The 19962-nt window shown below is 45.6% G+C and overlaps 1 protein-coding gene across 4 annotated transcripts in view; it reads right to left on the bottom strand.

Annotated features, from left to right (window-relative positions):
• Positions 1-19962, bottom strand: part of ELAVL4 (ELAV like RNA binding protein 4) — a 97380-nt gene that overhangs the window by 15300 nt on the left and 62118 nt on the right. For all 4 annotated transcript variants that reach the window (XM_024739280.1, XM_024739281.1, XM_024739283.1 and 1 more), the window contains 2 exons: positions 3752-3905; positions 1595-1820 (listed from right to left, as the gene is read on the bottom strand). In XM_024739280.1, the coding sequence (XP_024595048.1) occupies positions 1595-1820; positions 3752-3905 (380 nt within the window). The remainder of the gene's footprint in view (positions 1-1594; positions 1821-3751; positions 3906-19962) is intronic.

Below are 19962 nucleotides of genomic sequence, written 5' to 3'. Positions count from 1 at the left end.
GAGGATTTTATTTTACGTTGTGCTGTGAAAATTTTTAAAGAGGGGTGGCATCTTAAGTTGTTCACCTTTTACTGTAATGAAATTTATGAATAAAGGTCTCTGCTCCAGATTAACAATATAAGCACACACATGCATATCAGAATGGATCTTTTCTCTTAGCCTGGCTACTTTAACTAAATCTTCTTACCACACCCATTTTTTTTTTTGATGCGGGGGGAGGTTTGAGGGTTCAGATTTTTAAAAAATTAGCTTACTATTTACAACCTGAAAGCACCTCCCAGCAAACTGCCATTTTGTTATAATCTCCTTCGCCTTCAGTATCTTACTTGGGGATAAGCTATTCACATCATGGGGCAGTAGTAACCATAGTTTCCACCATTAGAAGCCTGCTGGAAAGGTTTTTTACACAAATACTGCATGTATTCTCACACAAAATAAAAATTAGATGACTTGGACTCTTCATGAAATCACTAACCATTTCATGTTCAGGGGGCATATGGAAGTACACTCCAGAGGCTGATTTTTCTCCTCCTTGTGGCTAGATGGAAGGGCCTACTATTTTCCCATGTGATGTTCGAAAAAGAGAAAGACCTTTTCATTAAAGGGAAGTTGGGACATGGGTGGAATAAAATAACTATTTAGAATTATTATGGGTAGGTCAAGAATATTCTTTTTTTTTTTGCAGTATGCGGGCCTCTCACTGTTGTGGCCCCTCCCGTCGCGGAGCACAGGCTCCGGACGCACAGGTTCAGCGGCCATGGCTCACAGGCCCAGCCGCTCCGCAGCATGTGGGATCTTCCCGGGCCGGGGCACGAACCCGTGTCCCCTGCATCGGCAGGGGGGCTCTCAACCACTGCGCCACCAGGGAAGCCCAAGAATATTCTTATCTCTTGCATAACAGAGGTCAGACTGCCTACATGGTCAAGGTTGGACTGTCTACATGGAGAGAAATCTGCCTTTCAGAAACGTCCCAGGAGAAGGGGAATGCCCCGTTGTACCTGGAGCTTCCTGGGGGTTGGGTACCCAGAGGAAACACTAGTAAGGCTTGGACAAAGTCTTCCTCCTCGTCTTTCCAGAGTCTGCTGACAATGTCAGAGTAAAGGTAACACAGAAGAGAGGATCCCCTCTACCCCCACCAACCCAACAGAGTTACCGGCACAAGAAGGAGGAGGGCAGAGGCCAAACCATTCCCTCTGGCAAGGATGTGCCTTCTGGGCTACTCTTTTCTTTGACTTTATTAAAAGCCACTGCCTTAGCTTTAAGTCTAAACTGCTGAATGTGGTCACTTATCTGTGATTAACTCTCGTTGAAACGGAACCTTCTCATTTGGTTAAATGCAGAAATTTTGTTTCGATCAAAGAATCTGAAGATTAATCACGGTCACAGCGGTAGTTTGAAAGGGGGCTTAGAAAAGCTTAGAAAAGTCCAATCATCACATTTTACAGTGGTGGAAACTGAGATTTGGGGGCAATTTCCCACAGTGATTCCTAGAGGCAGAGGTTCTCACCCCGCCCCATGCTTCAGGGCCGTGGGCTTCCCTGGCTCTTGTCCAGCTCTCGTGTAGCAGGGCTCTTTCCCCTGTGGGCACGCCTACCTGAACCTCTGAGCCTGGTGGTGAAGTGGGCCAGGGTAGCGCCGGTTGGGGGACTGGTAGAGCTGGGAGAGCAGGGCCTGGCTGGACTTCTGGCTGGGGTTGTTGGCAAACTTCACAGTAATTGGTTCCGTAGCACCACTGGGCTTCTGGCCATTCAGCCCTTTGATTGCTTCTTCTGCCTCAATCCTCTTATCAAACCGGATAAATCCCACCCCTCTGGACACTCCTGGGGAAAGAGAAAGAGCCTTGATAAAGAGTGAACAAACCAAACTGGTAAACATCTCCAGGAAGAGATGCGCTGGGTCCCATGGATTTCCTTGGGGAGTCAGCCCACCTGCGGGGCCAGGGCTGAGCCTGGCTTCCTGAATCTTTCTCACCCATCAAAATGCACCTGCCTGCATTTCTGCCATCATGGCCCTGGACTGTGACTCCTACCCACAGAACACAGGCATTTTTCTCATCTGTCCCTTCCAGCTCCCCCGCCCCACCCTGCTCAGTCCTCAGGTCTCCCTTTAGTTGCTGTAACTGATCACCCACTGTCCGGTTTCTAGTCCTCCAATGTGTCCACCACACCTGGCAACTAAATAATCTATTTGAAAAGCAAACTCTGACCATATTATACCATTTAAAAACATCTTTTATACTTTTTCTGTACCTTTTCAATTTTTTACCTTGTGCATGGTACCCATTCCTCATTGCTCCCTACTCCAAACACAGAGAAACAAATGAAAAAAAACCCCACAAAAATCCCTTCCATAGCTCCATGCTGCATACGGATGAATTCCAGACTGCTTGGCGTGGCATTTAATGTCCCCGCTGATCTGGCCCCAACCCCCTGTTGAACCTCGTGTCAGCCATGCTGAACTGCCAGATATTCCTTGAACAGGTTATGTTCTGCCTCAACTCCATGCCTTAGGGTATGTCCTATCCACCTATTCTACAGGATACATCCTATCCACCTAGCATGCTCTGTCCCTCCTTCTTGCCAGATAACTGCAAGTCATCCTCCAAAACTCTGTTCAAACATCACCTCCTTGATGGAAACTTCCTTCCCAACAGTGCCCACCAGGCACAGCAGGCCTTCTCCTGAGCTCTCGTTGGGCAACGGACAGCCCTAGCAGGTACTCATCACACTGGAGTCTTGTACGGGCAGGACTGTGCCACCTTCATCCCTGGTCGCTGGTGTCCCTCTGCGCAGCGTCTGGGGCAGAGCTGCCTTCAGTGAGGGTTTGTTGCATAGTCAAACGATAAACACATGCTAAATGGCTCCCAGGGTGTGTTTTAAATTAGAGTAGGTGGACACCTTCTGTCATCAAAAATGCAGCCTGGGGGTAAGTGGGGGGAGGGATAAATTGGAAGATTGGGATTGACACATACACACTACTATATGTTATACAGATAACTAATAAGGACCTACTGTATAGCACAGGGAACTCTACTCAATACTCTGTAATGGCCTATATGGGAAGAGAATCTTAAAAAGGGTGGATATATGTATTTGTATAACAGATTCACTTTGCTGTACACCTGAAACTAACACAACATTGTAAACCAATTATACTCCAATTAAAAAAAAAATGCAACCTGGGTGCCTTTCTTACTGACAGGTGGTGGCGGGGGTTGCTTTTCTTTATGATGGCCAAAGTATCACAGCACCAGATCCTGGGTTACCCCTGTACTGCTGCTAACTAACTGGACAGAAGTCACATGCCCCACTTTGGACCTCTGTTTTCTCATGCGTGAAATGAGGCAGTGGGAGGTTGCCTCTAACTTTACAATGCTATCATTGGAGACAGAGCTATACATATAGGCTCTTTTCACATACAAAAGTAATGTTATTTGGTTGAGGGTTGAAAGAGACTTTGAAGGTCATTCAACCCCACTCCCAGCTTGATGGCTGAATCCTCTTTACAACTCTGCCAAGTAGTTTAGCTGCTGCTGGAACAATTCCCACGATGGAGATCTCCTACTTCCCAAGATGGCCCATTTTAAATTTCAGCAGTTGATGGATAAAAAGTCTTTCTCTTAGGTCAAAAATCTGTTTACTCATGACCCACATCCTTTTCCCCACGTAACCAGTACCTCTCTGCTCCTATGGGTCACAAGGCACTGGCTGGTGACACTGAGACACAAAATAACGGCAAAAAAATACTTAACCTGTGACTTGATCCACCAGGATTCGTGAGGTGATGATACGGCCATATTGTGAGAAAAGCTGTTCCAGTTCCTTCTGGGTCATGGTTTTGGGAAGGCCGCTAACGTAGAGGTTAGCATCCCTGATTGAGGCAGAGCTTGGACGGGCATATGAGACCTAGGAAAAGGCAAGAGGTGCTAAATCCATTACAGGCAACACCCTCTGAGTAGAGACTGAGTCGACAACTGAGATGACAGCCCCGTGTCTATCATTCTAACTCACAGTGTCAGTTCAAATAACTCTGTAGTTCAGATGTTTAGCTACTTTTGTAATAGTAATGAGAACCAGGAGAACAGCAATAGAGGAACAAGAGGAGAGTTGGTGATAACTTAAAACAAATGCACAGATAAGGGTCTCTAAGTGCAGAACAAAATAGCTACTGTATGGCAGCTGTTTAAATGCAGAACTACCCACGCATGGAGTTCTGAAGATGTACCTCCTGGATGTGGGTGTATAGATGATTTACTGTATCCAACACATAATAATCTTTGAAAAAACCAAAAAAAAAAAAAAAAACTCATGAAATTCTGCTCTGCAGATTTCTTTCCTTGCCAACCCCACCCCACCCCCATCCCCTTCTTGAACACATAAAAGCGATCAGGTTCTCTGCAAGATTTTTTTATGTCCCATCCTTTGCGTTGTTCCAATCTGTTCCCACAAGGTCTGCTCTCGCTGAATGACAAAGTGCTGGTGAAATGGGGCTGAATGAACATCTGCTTGCGAAACTGGATATGTGACCTTGTCATAACATCTGCAAGAATGAGTTGCCTTCTAACTTTGAGGCGGAGCAGATGAAACCACAATAAAAAAAAAAATGAGGGCACGATGGAAAGGAGGGAGGGAGAGGGCAGTGGAGAGAGAAGTGAGCCTCACCGATGGTTATAATAAGTTCGACTTTGTAAATCTGTCCTCCCGGATCTCTCAACTGCTTTTTTTTTTTCCCCAAAAAGCTAACACAGAAGTGTAAACAGTTCTGAAATTCCATCTGCAAGAAGCCAAATCTGTAGCAGTACACATAAGCAAAGCAAACCCCAGCAGTCATTAATTTTAGACTTCCATTTACTTATTTATTTATTTTTTAAGAAAACAACATCAGACATTTGAAATATAATTTACAGCTAGTCTAACAAAAGCACTTTCCTGCTAAAGCTATTTCTGGGGCGGTTATGGCTCAGAATAGATGATGAAAACAGTCATTTCAGAGCACATCTGACAATGTTGGACAGGGAGGGACCTATATGCCTTATTAGCATTTTTTAGTTTTATTTAATTTGTATAACCAATTCACAGGACCTGCTAAGACTATAGGGGTGAGTGAGTGAGTATGTGTGTGTGTGTATGTGTGCTCTGCATACACAAAAGCATGTTTGCAAAAGGAATTATACATGTTAAACTGGACTTTTGGCATTAGGAACTAAACCTCCAGCAGGGAAGGAGACCTTGCATCTGAGAATGGGTCTAGCAGCGGATCACGCAGAGGCGTGAAGGATGAGCAGACCCCCTCACCCATGGCACTCTCTCCCTTTCCATGCAGAGATGCCAGGTCCCTTTCTGGGTTCCACACCTAAAAATAGATGTTGACTCAACAGATAAAATGATGTGAGTGACTAATGTGCCTTGCTGGCCTCCTCCTGCCAATGGAGCAAGGCAGCCAGTCTGAGCATTTACCTCTTCTAGAAACTCATGGGTGGCCTCTGTAGGCTCTTTCCCAGCACACGGATGACATGCACAGAGGCCATTTCATGGAGGGTCCCTGTGTGTGTATCTGGGGGTGGGGACTGAAGGACCAAGAATCCCGTGTGACTGCCAGGACAGGGCATCACTCTACACAAGGTTCTCCTCCCCCTGTCCTTTCAGGTTATAACTTAGCAGAACTATTTTTTAGGCATGAGGAGGGAGCAGTAGGAAGAGGGAAATAAAAACATCACAGTGACATGTCTATGGTAATGAGGGTCACCCTTGTCTCACCCTTGCCAGTTACTGACAAATTAATTGTCTGAATGATCTTCATGCTCCCCAAAAACAAACCTTCCCACCTCTATGCTTTTGTTCACAGGGAACATTTTCCCACCTACTTCCTCAGGTCCTAATCCTACTCTTTCTAAGGCCCAGACCAAATGCTACCTTCTCTAGACAGCTTTTCCTAATCTTGCCTCCTCCTAAAAATCCCCCTCGCAGTGCTCTCGATGAGCCGCGCCCATGGCACTTAAGCCATCTGACCTTGATTTTCCATCTCTCTATCTAGTCTGCTGATCTCCTTGAGGTCATGGCTTGTGTATGTGTGTCTTATTCATCTCTGTGGTTCTAGCTCCCAACACAGAGCCCGATACTCGCAGGGTGCTTAACACCCACTGAAAGAGTGAATGAACACCCACGGATCATAATGAATGACTTGGGCATTAATGGCTCTTTGGGTTAATTGCAGCTTGGATTCCTCCACTTAAGGGGATCGCTGAGAGTTAGGCATTCTGTTTTCCTACTAAGTCATAGCTGTGTTTTCCTACTAAGCTAAGAGCTAAGAGACATGTTTCCCATTCTCCAGTATCTGGGGTTGGAAGGACTAAATCTTGTTCGAGAACTAGATTTAGAGGCCTCTCTTAGCAAGCATTTCCTGAGGATCTACTATGAGCCAGGCGTAGTGCTGTATGCTGGGGATACACAACAAGCAAGAACAGGCATGGTCTCTTGCCCTAAAGGACTTCCAAGTCCAACAGGGGCAACAGACAACACACAGCAGGTACTCAATAAATAAGTTGAATGGAAGAATGGTGCATACATGGACCCGTTATCATAATGCCATAAGATGTGTGCCATTCCAGGGCTGTATGTTTGGGGCTGGAACATAGAGAAGGGGAGGCTAGTCTCCCTTTTAATTAAGGGTTAAAAGGGCCAGGAAGGAGACAGAGCTGAGGTGAGACTGGTGGTGAGGCAGGTCGTATCACAGTGTGTGGTGGGGTCAGGGAGGGCCTGATGATAGCCCTCCTCTGTTGTGAGGACAAAAGAGATGATGAAGGTCAAGGGCTTAGCGCAGTGCCTGCCTGGCACCCAATAAATGCACAATGCATAGTAATGACCTTGATCCCCTTATTTTTGTGCAGCTAGAGCTGGGGTACAGGGGAGAGCAGGCTGGGGACAGATCTGCTAGGGAAAAGGAGCTGGAACTGGAAAGTCAAAACCATTTCCCCAAAAGAGGATTCTGACAGAGGCAGAATCTCAGAGAGGGAGAATTACTGTGACAGACCCCAGTCACTGAGCAGTGACACATCCCTAGGGTGAACAGCACCTCAACCATTCACCAAGCCTAAATCCCGCTTAGTTTTTCTCCTCTATTTGGAAACTTAGGTCTATTGTTCTCTTAGTTCCCTGTCTAGGAAACCTGCAGAAGTGGGAGCGGGCGAAAAACAACAGGAAAAGGATCTTCCCACATTCAACATGCAAATGCTTGCCCCAGTGTTGAAACTTTTCAAGTTTCTTCATACATTTATTAACCCCTAACTGACTGACTACAGGTGTCAGGCCCTTTGTTAGGCTGAAACATTTCTAAAAAAATCGCTGACTTTTAGCCCCTCCAGAGAGTCCGCCATGGCTGGCTTATTAACCCCACTAGAACCCGAGCCTTCCAACGCTGGAAGAAGTGCCCTAAAGAACCCTGTGCCTCAGACCATCAGGATCCTGCTCACTTCTTTCATCCAGCACCTCTGAACACAAGACTGGTATTTCTACGCCCGCACCAAACTTGCTCTGGAGCTCAGGAGCTGGAGTGGGGAGATGACCCCCCTCTCTCTGGGTAAGGGTGGCCCAAAGGCAGGTGACTGTACAAATGATCTTGATGGAAGATTTGCAGTCACTCCAAACTCCTTAGCCCTCCCCATCCCTGCAGGCTCACAGCAACCCCTACTCTCTGCAAGGCTGACAGTACAGCACGGGGCTTATGAGACATGGGCTGGCTCCAGTACTCACTAGCTTTGTGACCTTGGGCAAGTAATTTGATCTCCATAAGTCTGTTTCTTTACTGGTAAAAAGGGGAACAATTCTCCTTTGATGGGTTATTGTAAAGAATTAAGACGACAGACTTAATGTGTCTAGCACATACCTAGAATTTAGTATCAACTTGGTAAATATTATTCTGTGATGACTCAGATAGGCTTTTGTGGGTCAGTCTGGGACTAGCCCCCATTGGGGCACACCTTCCAATTTTACCACACAAGCAAACATCTGGAACACTACCAGCAAGCGCCTATAAAGCACTGTCCTCCTCCATCAGACTGGTGGGGGTCTGGATCATCCTTTATCACTTCGCAGCCATGAATTTCCTTTAGCACATTCCTACAGATTCCGCTGCCTCACATCCACAAAGTACTTTCCACTTTCCAAAATGACTTTACAAGGCTGTTCTCTGCGGTAAGGCAGGCATTGTCATTCATCACTGATGGGGCAGCAGGACCAGGGCTGGGGCTGCCCCTTGCGACACAGCACTCACAGGTTCCTTCACCTGCTCACAGCCAGGGCTTGGCAGGGTGGGAGGAACAGCACGGCCTGGGGAAAAGCTTTCCTGAGTCACCAGGCAACACCTTGGTCCTTGTCTGTCCCGCCATGGTACAGAAAAAGAGAGCAGCTGGAAAGCATGATAAAGACGTGATCTTGGGTGCTATGAGGAAGGTAAGATGAGAGGAAAGGGGCTTCTTTAGGAAAACACTGGTATTAGAAGATGAGAGTTCATTCATTCCTCCCCTTCTTGAACACTTACTGTGTGCCAGGCCCTGTGCTGGGAGAGTTTTTGCTTTGAGAGTTCCACAGTCTGGTGAGGGAAGTAATCAAACAAGTGGAGAGTGTAATACAGAGGGCTGCTCCTGACAGGGGGAGACTCGTTTCCCACGCCCGGCGTTTCCTCCCATGCGGAGGATATGCCCCCTGGAGTAACAGTCCAGGCCTCTTTGTACCCCTGCAGCCCCTCTTCTCTGGGGAGGTGGAGCAGTGGCTCTGAATAGGCTTCAACAAGGGAAATAAGCAGGTGTGCCTCAGACTCTGTCTGTTTTCTCCCTTCTGGGAGCCAGATGCCAGCCGGAAGCCCACTTTCTACTCCAGGCTCTAAGTTCTATGGGAGCCGCCGATGCTTTCCTGTGGGGAGGCCTATGGGGTCCAGAGCACCTGTGACACAGTATGTCAATCTGTCAAAGTGTGGGGTTCCATGTTAGGAAGCCCGTTGAGTCCACGGAATCCATCTGGGCCTTAATCATTAATAAAGAACTTAGGATTCCATAAGTTTTTCTCTTTTTGTCTTATCTCTCAATTGGTGTAAAACTTGGATGTACAAATAAGGGTGACAGGTGATGCTGGTGAACTCAGCAGAAAGCATTATCCTTGAAATCTGTTTCACAGAAACTTGATGTTGGAAGTGACCTCAAAAGTTCAGGGCAGGGCTTCCCTGGTGGCGCAGTGGTTGAGAGTCCGCCTGCCAATGCAGGGGACACGGGTTCGTGTTCCGGTCTGGGAAGGTCCCACATGCCGTGGAGTGGCTAGGCCCGTGAGACATGGGCACTGAACCTGTGCGTCTGGAGCCTGTGCTCCGCAACGGGAGAGGCCACAACAGTGAGAGGCCCGCGTACCGCAAAAAAAAAAAAAAAAAAAAAAAAAAAGAAAGTTCAGGTCAGGATGTAAGACAGCTGGCCAACCACCTTACACATTTCCAAAGACAGGAAGCTCACTACCTTACGAGGCATCCTACACCATCACTGGCCATCACTGATTATTGGAAAGTTCTTCCTTCTGCTGAGTTCAAACCTGTCTCCCCTGTAGCTTCCAACCTTCTCCTATTTCTATTCTGGCTCCACACACTAGGACCATCCTTCCTGTCCTCAACACCCCTTATCTTGTGGGTCTCACTGATAGGTGATAGAGCATCAGTCAACTATATTTTGAGACAGGTCACTCCAAGGAGTTTCTCATTTATGTTACTTTAACTGAAATGGAGCATCTATTCTGGAATGGAGCCAGGGGTTAAGAGCAAGAGTTTTGGGGTTAAAGAGATGTAGATTTAAATCCTAATCGCTTACTAGCTATAAATGGTAAGCCTTGAGGTAAGTCACTTACACTTTCTGAGCTGTATCACTTGAATAACCTAGTTGAGAAGCTTTCTAATAGAGCTATTAGAGCGTTAAACAAGCTAATGCGTATACGATTCTTAGGCACTATGCCCGGCACACAGTAAGTGCTCAATAAATAGTGGCTTGGATACAATTGTTGTGTACTTAGGCCTTATGTCAGACACTGGGGGTACAAAGATGAATACAACAGTTGCTGACATGTAGGACTATTAGTCTAGCAGAGGAGACACACTCCTTTCAGAAGATCAGGCTGAAGATTTTCCCCTGTCTGCTGTAACACGGTACTCTCTGAGTGAGCAGAAACTCCCTAGAGCAAACAGATCCCTGGGGACAGACATTCCAGAGAGACCAGGAGGATGGCAGCAGAGAACAGACTCTGGTGCTTCCAGGGCCTTCTAGGAGCACACCCTCCCTGGGACTTCTGATCCCACCACCAGGAGCTGGGAAAGAAGAAAGAAGCCAGCTGGCTCCTAGAAACAAGAGTTTTCATTGTGAGGATCAGCTCACCCCTGTGCCTGTGGCTGCAGCCCTGCCCACAGGCAGGACAGGTGTCTGCTTATGTGGCCCCACTCCTCGTACTTCCCCTACCCACCACCTGATATATAATCTATGATTGATATGATATTCTTTTATCATGGGCAACCTGATGGTAATGTTTCTAATGAGTTCTGATTGTGCTACTTGTTGCTGCTCAAAACCTTCAGTGTTCCTCCAGCACCTTGTGATGGAAGCTTAAATCCCTTACCTGAGCATCCAAGGCCCTCTGGGATCTGGCCCAGCCTCTCATCTCCTGCTAACCCCTCTAAGCACCCTATGCCTCAATTCAAACAAAATGTCTCTGGTTCTTACTATCTGCTCATCCTCGTGGCAAAATGAACTCCTGCCCATCCTTCCAGGCCCAGCCTGAGTGCCACCTCCTCCATGAAGCCCAGGCACAAATGACTGCTCTCTCCTTGGACTCTACAGATGATACACATTTCAGTGGCAGCAGCTATCACACCCTGCCTCCCATCACAGCCATCTGTGCTAACACCTCATCTGCCCAAATAGTCTGAGCATTCTAGCGGTCTCTGCAGACCCGCTGTGGCATCTAGTCTCAAAGCCTTACATAGGGCAGGAGCGCAATAACATTCTCTGAATTGAAACAAAATGTGTAATATACTGTATGTAATGCATTTTAGCTCCTTTCCCAGGCACTGACTCTGACGTGGAGAAGGAGCTAGAGGGAACCACAGATTTGGAGCGTATCCAAGAATATCATGAGAGTACTTCTGGCACAGAGTACGCTGGATAAATAATTCTTTAAAAAAATGGTGTGGTGATAAAATTCATGTGCCTTAAAACTTCTTTTACAAAGTCCATCTAATTATCAAGGGGGATTATTGGTATCAGGACCTTGTTGTCTGTCTAGTGACCCCCAGAAGGGAGAGATGTGCTAAAGGTTTTATGGCCTGGTTAGCAGAAGAGCTGGTCTCAGACTCAGGGTTTAAGATACCGAGTCTCTTCACTAAACTTCAACTCCTGAATCTTGCTATACTGGTAAGACTGCTGTGGTCACTTGGAAGCTCCATGATACTTTCCACTACACAAAGTAAGACTTAGATTCGTTCTTTATGTATCTCTGAAACATGTAGATGGGAAAAAGTCTTCCCCTCTCCCCATGTAATTTTTACCTTAGGGGTAACCCTATTCGCTACCGTCTTCATGCTGGGGAGCATTACTCAAGCAATCCACTATAAGCCAGGACTTCCTACAAGTGAGATATTATTAGTTCCATTTTCCAGACGACAAACTCTGGCTCAGTGAGCTCAAGTACTTGTCCAAGGTCACACAGCTGAACTAAGACAAAGCTGGATATGACTAAGTTCTGGGATCTTTCCACTATGCCAGGCTATCGTGGACAGTGAAATAGAAGCCGTGTACTTGGCACAAACTGCTACTTTCCCTGGAAAGTTACCAAGCTGGAGAGATCGTGCTATAATATTTTATTAGTTAGACTTAAAGTTGGAAGGAATCATTCTGTAGATGAGGAAGTAAGTCCAGAGAAATCAACTAAGTTGTCCAAGGTCATCCTAGTAGTTTCTAACGGAGCTGGACCGGACTCACCATCTGAACTCAGAGCTCTTTTGAATGGACAGCAAGGGGAAAGGGGAGAGGGATGTGGCTCTATGACCTTTGACAGACCAGCTGATCTGCTCTGGGGCTTCATGGTAACCATGGAGAGGTGATCCTTTATTCCCCACGGCCGCTGATGTTCTAGGCCAGCATTGTCCAACAGAACTTTCTGGGATCAAGAAAACGTTCTAGATCTGTGCTGTCCAACATGGTAGCCACCAGCTACAGGTGGCTATTGAGTACTTCAAACATGCCTAGTGTGACTGAGGAACTGAACTTTTCATTTAATTTTAATTATTTTAAACTCAGATGTAAAGAGCCATAAATGGCTAGTGGCTACTAGACAGAACAGCTCGAGGCCCAGGAACAACACAAAGTTATAGCATCTCAGAGCTAGAAGGAACCTTTAGAATCATATAGTCAGACTCCGGTCTGGTATAGGAATCCCTCTAAGTCACCCCTAATGACTCCATTTGCATGTGTCTGACAATCAGGGACTCACTACCACCCAAGGCAAATGACAGACACATAGATTCTTTTTCTAGATTCTTGACATATAGGATTGAGCTTCAGAGTCACTTTTTCTTCTCTCTAGAGAATGGAAAAGCAACCATTGTGGAGTGAATATGTGAGTGCAGCACCGTTTGGCCATCTTCCTCATTTGCCTCTGGACAACCCTTAGAGCATCTGGTCTTTTCAAAACGTGGAGCTGAGAAATGGAGACAAGACACCAGGGATGGGTTGACCAGAGTGGACAAGAAAGGACCACTGTTTCCTGGGATCTGGAGTCCACAGTTCTCCTAAGACACCTGGGGTGTGCTGAGTTTTTTTTTTAAGCAGCTCACATCACACTGTGGGATCTTTTACACTTGTAGACAGCTAAAGCCCCCAAGCCTCATTCCACACACTTCTGAAAACTTAAGTGTCCTTGTAACCTGCGCTTGACCAATTTCTTTTGTAACCCAGACACAGGACACTGTGGATGACCTTTAAGATACTGGGAACATAAGAGCCTCGCTGGGCAGAGTAAGGGAACTGTATTTCCATCTCTCAAACTCCTACACCTGTAACTGAAATTAATCACTCAGCGGAAGTTAACAGGGCGCTAGGAAGCAAAGCAGCCAAACGGAATGTGTCACAGGAGAGAAAGTGCCTGGTACAACTGGGGTAGACGGGTCTCCCGTTTCCACTGGTGTTGCCACCCCCTCCCTTCACTCCTCGGGGATTCAGTGATCCAGTCGCCCCTGCTGACCTTGGCAGGGAAGCATTCCCACACCGGCTCTGACTACAGCCATAATGGGGGAGGAGAGAAAATGCCTTTTTATTATTAACGAGACGGAGGGAGGTAGTCTATCATTTCTGGGTGGGGTGATATCTGCCAGCAGAAAATGATCTGCTAACTCTCCGGGAAGCATTAAGAGCAGTGATAGGAGAAATAATTGCTTATGCCAAGAGCAAAGAAAAGAGGCCTCAGCGGAATGGAGGCCTTTAGCAAGGCAGGTGGATTGCGGGCGCGCGGAGGGAGGGAGGTGAGGCTCCCTGATGACCCCTGGCAAGAGAAAGAAGCAGGAGGGGCAAACTGGAAACTGCAAAACTCAAGTGTGGAAAGATCCCCCGGAGGCACCGTTAGTGCTATTAGAAGAATAACGCGAAAATGGAGAAATGGCTAAGCAACATCGGAGCAAGAGGCTGAAATAAAGGAGCTGCTCTCCTTTCCGGAGAAGCGAGGCTTTTTCCCCTTCTGAAAAGCCTTCACTCAGGCACCTTCCCCTCCTCTAGCTCTGCTCCCCCTGGAACCGGGCTGTTGCCTCGTGATAAAGCTTCTCTTTTACTCTCTCACCTTCTCTCCTGACTGAGTGCCAACCCTCCTGGGTTCGGTCACAGTGGCAGGAACAGCTTTTTTGTCCCCTCCTCCCGACCTAATCCTGAAATCACTCACGCCTCCAGTTTGCACGAGAGCTGTGCTCTGGGAATGCTTTCTTTAAATTCATATTTTTATAATTTGAGTAATAGTTTAATGCAATGATTAGGAAAAGAAAAGCCACAACATCATTTGTAAATGTAATGCAATGAGAAAAGGAAGGAAAAATATAAAAACGTTAATAGCATGGAGCTGGGAATGTCTAACATTGCCTTCATTACATGATAATGAATTTTCCGAATTATTTATAAATAAGCCTGTTTTGCTTTTAAAGTGAGTCAAAAAAGCTCCTAACAGAGCTGAGGAAAACCAAAGTCTAAGGATGACAAAAAACTAGCACAGCAGCCTGCAAGCCTCTGGTTTCGTTCAGTCAAACAACCTAAGTGACGCACCAGTGCCAGATGAACCTACTTGGAGCTTTACTTTGATCAGATCCCTCTCCTGCTCAAACTGTGCACAGCTCCCTACTCCGGCTCCTCTACCCCAATCAAGTGGGAACCCCTGCAGCCCTGTGGCAGTCCCCATCTCACCGCATTAGAGGCGCTCCTTCACATGTTTGTGGCTCCCGTAAGAGACGAGTTTCCAGAGGCAGAGCAGTGAACGCTTCTCTAATCCTGGTCCTCAAACTCAGGTTAAAACCCAAACAGGTGTCCCACTGCACGGAAAGGGTTAGGATCCTACATCCTCAAATCCCATTCTGGATCACTTTTTACTGAAGGCTCTCAGTGTAACTTGTATATCAATCCAAACTTCTGGTAAACATATCCCTCTTTTGAAGCTACTACAGAACCATCTACTTTTCTTTGTTCCTAATTAATGCAACACAGAGCTGGACTACTGCAACTGCATTCAACAAAGTGCTTCTTAGAAAGAGGCTGGAATTCAGAAGCTGCTCTTGTAAATGCCCTGCAGAGGTTCAGGACTGCGACAGGCATCCACTGCGGGGTCCAGGAGTACTGGGGATCATCTTCCAGAACCCACAGCCATTTTGCTCAGTGCTTCTCAGCGTCTAAAGTGATCTCTGTTGGAGACAAACAGGGGGTTGGAAGCTAAACAGCACTTCCAAGGCCCTAAACAGGGCAAATAATCACTGGGTTTATGGTTGAAATGCTGAGAAAAGACCCAATTTTGGGTCTTTGGCAGCCTAGTCAGTGTAAGCCCATGGTTGGGATCCTCCCAGACCGGGGCACGAACCCATGTCCCCTGCATCGGCAGGCGGGCTCTCAACCACTGCACCACCAGGGAAGCGGCCCCCATGCCTCTCTGACTCACACGGATGGAAGAATCTCCAGGGCACTGCCAATCCTATGTCACCGAAGTCCTAGGACCTAGCTCAGGGCCTGGAAAGCAGGGGTCTCAGAAGATACGATCTGAAGTCAGATCTGTCTCCTGATTGATGGCAGAAGCCCCGAACCACAAGTCTGTTTACTGAAGAACCCGGAGGAGCCATGCAATTCATCTGTTTGCTTTTTCTATATCTTCCCTCACCAGGGAGTATAACCCATGTGTGTACAGAACCAAATACACACCCACACACTCACAGATGCATGTGCCGCTGAGCAAGCAGGCAGTGAGACATTCCCACACTGACGACCTATTGCCAGAGTTATTTTTAAAACATTTTTTTCTTATTCCAAATCTCTCTTACTAACTGTGTGATCCTGGATAAGTCTCTTAACCTCTTTGGGCCTCAGTTTCCTCAATTGTATAAAGGAGAGAATCACTATTTTAAGAATCAGAGCTGATGTGTGTAAAGCATCTAGCCCTAGGGAGGCTTCAAGGGTTAAATGTTATTAAACATGCGTAGCGGTTAGAATACTGTTGGACACAGAGTAAATGCTCAATATAAGGTATCATTACTATCATTATTATTATTATTTCCTTTCCAGCTCATGCTCACATATTAAGTAGCTCCTCTTCTGGAAGAATCTTTCACGGCACCTTTGGATGCTAACTCAGCTCAACTGCTGGCCACCTGTGTGCCTTCGGACAAGTCAATTCATCTCTGAGCCTAATCTCCAAGAGGCGTGGGAACCTGGCCACTTTCTCCCACTAAAGAAGTTATAATCCAAAGAACAATTCCTCTGCAGTCATGTGTTTGCAAACATGTACTAGATGGCTCCAAGGAGATCTCTGTAATGCATGTTTCCAATGAAGATACTTGTGTTTTTTCCCCAGATAGGCAAGTTATCTGCAGTCATCCACACTACTTAGAGGGGCTTATTTAAAGAAGCATTCTCTTTCTCTGCTTTGATGCTGTATCTATGCTAAGATTGTATTCTCCTTGAGGACAGGGGCCTGGTCTTGCCCTCCAGGTGCCCTCAGTATTCACACACAGTCACATTACATCCCTCTTAATAAAGGGGAAACGAACATTTGTTAACAGGGAACCATCATTTGTGGGCACCTTCTACTAGCAGCCTAGTAATGAATCATTCACTTTCAAAATGCAAAATAGTGTTTGTGTATTTAAATTTGAGTTCAGAGGCTGCAAACTGCTTCTCCGTAAGTCATCTCTTAAGTTTTGTTTGTCCCAGCAATCCCACTACTGGGCATATACCCTGAGAAAAGCATAATTCAAAAAGAGTCATGTACCAAAATGTTCATTGCAGCTCTATTTACAATAGCCAGGACATGGAAGCAACCTAAGTGTCCATCAACAGATGAATGGATAAAGAAGATGTGGCACATATATACAATGGAATATTACTCAGCCATAAAAGAAACGAAATTGAGTTATTTGTAGTGAGGTGGATGGACCTAGAGTCTGTCATACAGCGTGAAGTAAGTCAGAAAGAGAAAAACAAATACCGCATGCTAACACATATATATGCAATCTAAGAAAAAAAATGTCATGAAGAACCTAGGGGTAAGACGGGAATAAAGACACAGACCTACTAGAGCATGGACTTGAGGATATGGGGAAGGGGAAGGGGAAGCTGTGACAAAGTGAGAGAGTGGCATGGACATATATACACTACCAAATGTAAGGTAGATAGCTAGTGGGAAGCAGCCGCATAGCACAGGGAGATCAGCTCGGTGCTTTGTGACCACCTAGAGGGGTGGGATAGGGAGGGTGGGAGGGAGGGAGACGCAAGAGGGAAGAGATATGGGAACATATGTATATGTATAACTGATTCACTTTGTTATAAAGCAGAAACTAACACACCATTGTAAAGCAATTACACTCCAATAAAGATGTTAAAAAAATTTTTTTTTGTTTGGCTTGCCTACATAATGCTCTAAAATTCTTTGAGTTGGTTTTTAACCTTTAAAAATTGGGAGATTTGGCATAAAATATCTAGCTTTTGGTTTCTATTGAGTAAGTGGAAGATCTGACAATGATCTGGGTTTAAATAATCAGTAGTAGAGGAAGAACAGCTGCCCCTTTTAGTGCTCTCCAGCCCACTATAGTCTCCACTACTCCCTCAGGGCTTTCTAGAACTATCCCTGAATCTAGCTGTTCATCACTAACCTTCAAAGCTTAGGAATTAACTCTTGGTTTGCCTGCATCTATGTTGTACATTACATTTGAAGTCGTGTGTTTTGCAGGAAGCAAAAGGAGGGACAGACTTGACCGAAGTTTGCAAACACGTACTACATGATTCTGAGGAGATTTCTATGATGCATGTTTCCAAAGATGATACTTGTTTTTTCCAGATAGGCAAGTTATCTTATTCCTTCATGGGAATAAGAGCAAAGAGATAAATCTCATGTCACTTATCAAAGCAAACTGAAGCAGAAGAAGTAAATAGTGGCCTGAAAGGCAGAAAAGTAATTTAAAAAAATTAATAAATGATGAGACTATTAACAGCACACAAAAAGGGTTTGCTTTTTTCCTTTCCTTTAATATGATTTTTACCTGAAACACTGTGTCCCTTTAGGAAAGGGAAGAAAAGTTAATAAAGGAACCTATCACTCAAACTTAATTTTTAGTATGGCAAATAAACGCTTTAATGAAAGGGCTGAAATCCCCAGGTTTGCACATTAAATTTTCATTCATCGTAGAGAATGGAAATTATTGATTCAGCCGTGGCATCATGCATTTTGAATCCTACAGTGCCTCGGAAGCCCACGTTGCTGCTGGGTGCAAATGTGTTGGCAGCATTTTGATTCAGGGTGAGCACAGGGTGGGTGAGGGAGCGGGGAAAGGGATATAGAGATGGGAAGGAGGCTGACTGGTTCTTCACAGAAAGAAAATAATCAATGTTCCTTTTTTCTAAGATCCACTGAGACAAAGCACTTCTTCTGATGGCATCATGGGCCAGGGGGGTTGCATTCTGAGATCAGAAAAGCCGGATCCACTCAGCCTTTTGGGAATCTTCAATGGCTTCATGGAATACTTTATTTTAAAAAAGCAGAATGGATGGCTAAGAATTTGACCCTAAGCTCTTGGGGAGGTTTGGGTTTTAAGAAAACTGTAGAGGAAAGAAAAGCATCTTTCTCAGTTTAAGATTAGGGAAGAGCATCAAGGGAAGAGCAAACGTCTGACATTCTAATGCTGAATTGGATAACACAAAAAAATCAATCAAACCCACAAATACACCTCTCAATCTGGTGTGGCCTCATCAAAGAATCAGGTGACAAGAGCATCCCATCTCAAAACATTGAAAATAGGTATGTTTTTCCTTTGAAAGAAATTAATGCTCCTCTCTCTCAGAGGACTACCCCATAATTAAACAACTCTCGATTATTTCTCCTTTAGAGAACTCACAGGGACTGATTCTAAGCTGAGACTGAGGCAACCTGTGTCAAGCCCATTTTGGGGTCTTTGTGAAGCCCAGACTGTATGAGATCAGGAAAGCGATCATCTTTAGAAAATAAGCTAAACTAAATTGCAAAAGTAGAGTGGCTTAAAAGAAAGGAAAGAAGGAGGCAACGAAGGAAGGAAGGAAAGAAAGGAGGAGGGAGGGAGTGGAGGAACAAAGAAAGAAAAAGAAAGAAAGAAAGAAAGAGAGAGAAAGAAAGAAAGGGAAAGAAAGAAAGAAAGGAAAGAAGAAAGAAAGATACAAAAGAAAAGAGAGAGAAAGAGAAAGAAAGATAACCACATAATATATTCCAAAAAGAGAAGGTTTCTGTTTTGTTTTGGTTTTGTTTTGATTACCTCCCAGCTAAGATTTTCTTACACCAGTAGCCTCCTGTCAGTCTGGATGTTGGAAAAGTAGCTGTTGAACCATAAAGTTCTGGTTGTGTGTTTTCAAATGCTGAGAGCTGGTGCCATCTATAGATTTCCATTCTGGGAGAGGTTTCTCTTTTGTCCTACTTTGCGTCAGACCTGCTGTCATGAGGATAAGAGTGCCCAGGACACACCTCCCCATGGTTTAACAGGCTATGAAGGATGGGACTCATTAATCGGCTGGCAGCTGCCCCCAAACAGGATGCTGCCTGGAGGTGGGGGAAGAAGGGAGAGGGAGGCTGAGGAAGAGGCAGGCTCCATCCAGGAGACCACCACTGGCTGTCAGGGGCCAGGGGCCAAAAGTAAACAGCACCACCTCCTCAAGGATCCTCACAAGGTGAAGTCTGAACGGAGAGAGTGACTATCCAGCCACAGAAATGTCCATTTGGAGGAGCAGGCTCTGGGGGACTGTTTTTCTTTTCTGACTTGAAACAACCCCTCCTGAGATATTATCTACCAGTCTGATTATTTTTGGACTGCTAGAATGTTTACTTTTTCATTCCTCCCCAGATGTTATAGTACCTGACCCTATTACACCAGTGCATTTCTTTTAAACTGATTTTTCCTTTTCAAGTCTTGTTTAGGAGGGTCCTCTTCACCTTTAGGTAAAACCAAGATGCTTGGCCTCACATGTGAGCCCCCTGCCTACCTCCTATCCTCATCTTTCATCATCTCCCTGCTCAACCTTAGGCCATAGTGTGTTCTATATGTTGTTCCCCACTCACAATGTTTATATACATTTTCACAGCTTTGCATGTGTTGTTCCCTCTGCCTGGAACAGCTTCTTCCCTTGGCTCTGCTCTGACCATCTTTGCAGGCTTGAGCTCACAGGCATTCTTTTTTTTTTTTTTTTTTTTT

Source organism: Neophocaena asiaeorientalis, unplaced genomic scaffold, assembly GCF_003031525.2.
Source record: "Neophocaena asiaeorientalis asiaeorientalis breed wild unplaced genomic scaffold, Neophocaena_asiaeorientalis_V1.1 scaffold138, whole genome shotgun sequence".
NCBI lineage: Eukaryota > Metazoa > Chordata > Mammalia > Artiodactyla > Phocoenidae > Neophocaena > Neophocaena asiaeorientalis.
The sequence above is the reverse complement of the archived record's forward strand: the minus strand, read 5'-3'. Positions and strand labels throughout refer to the sequence as shown.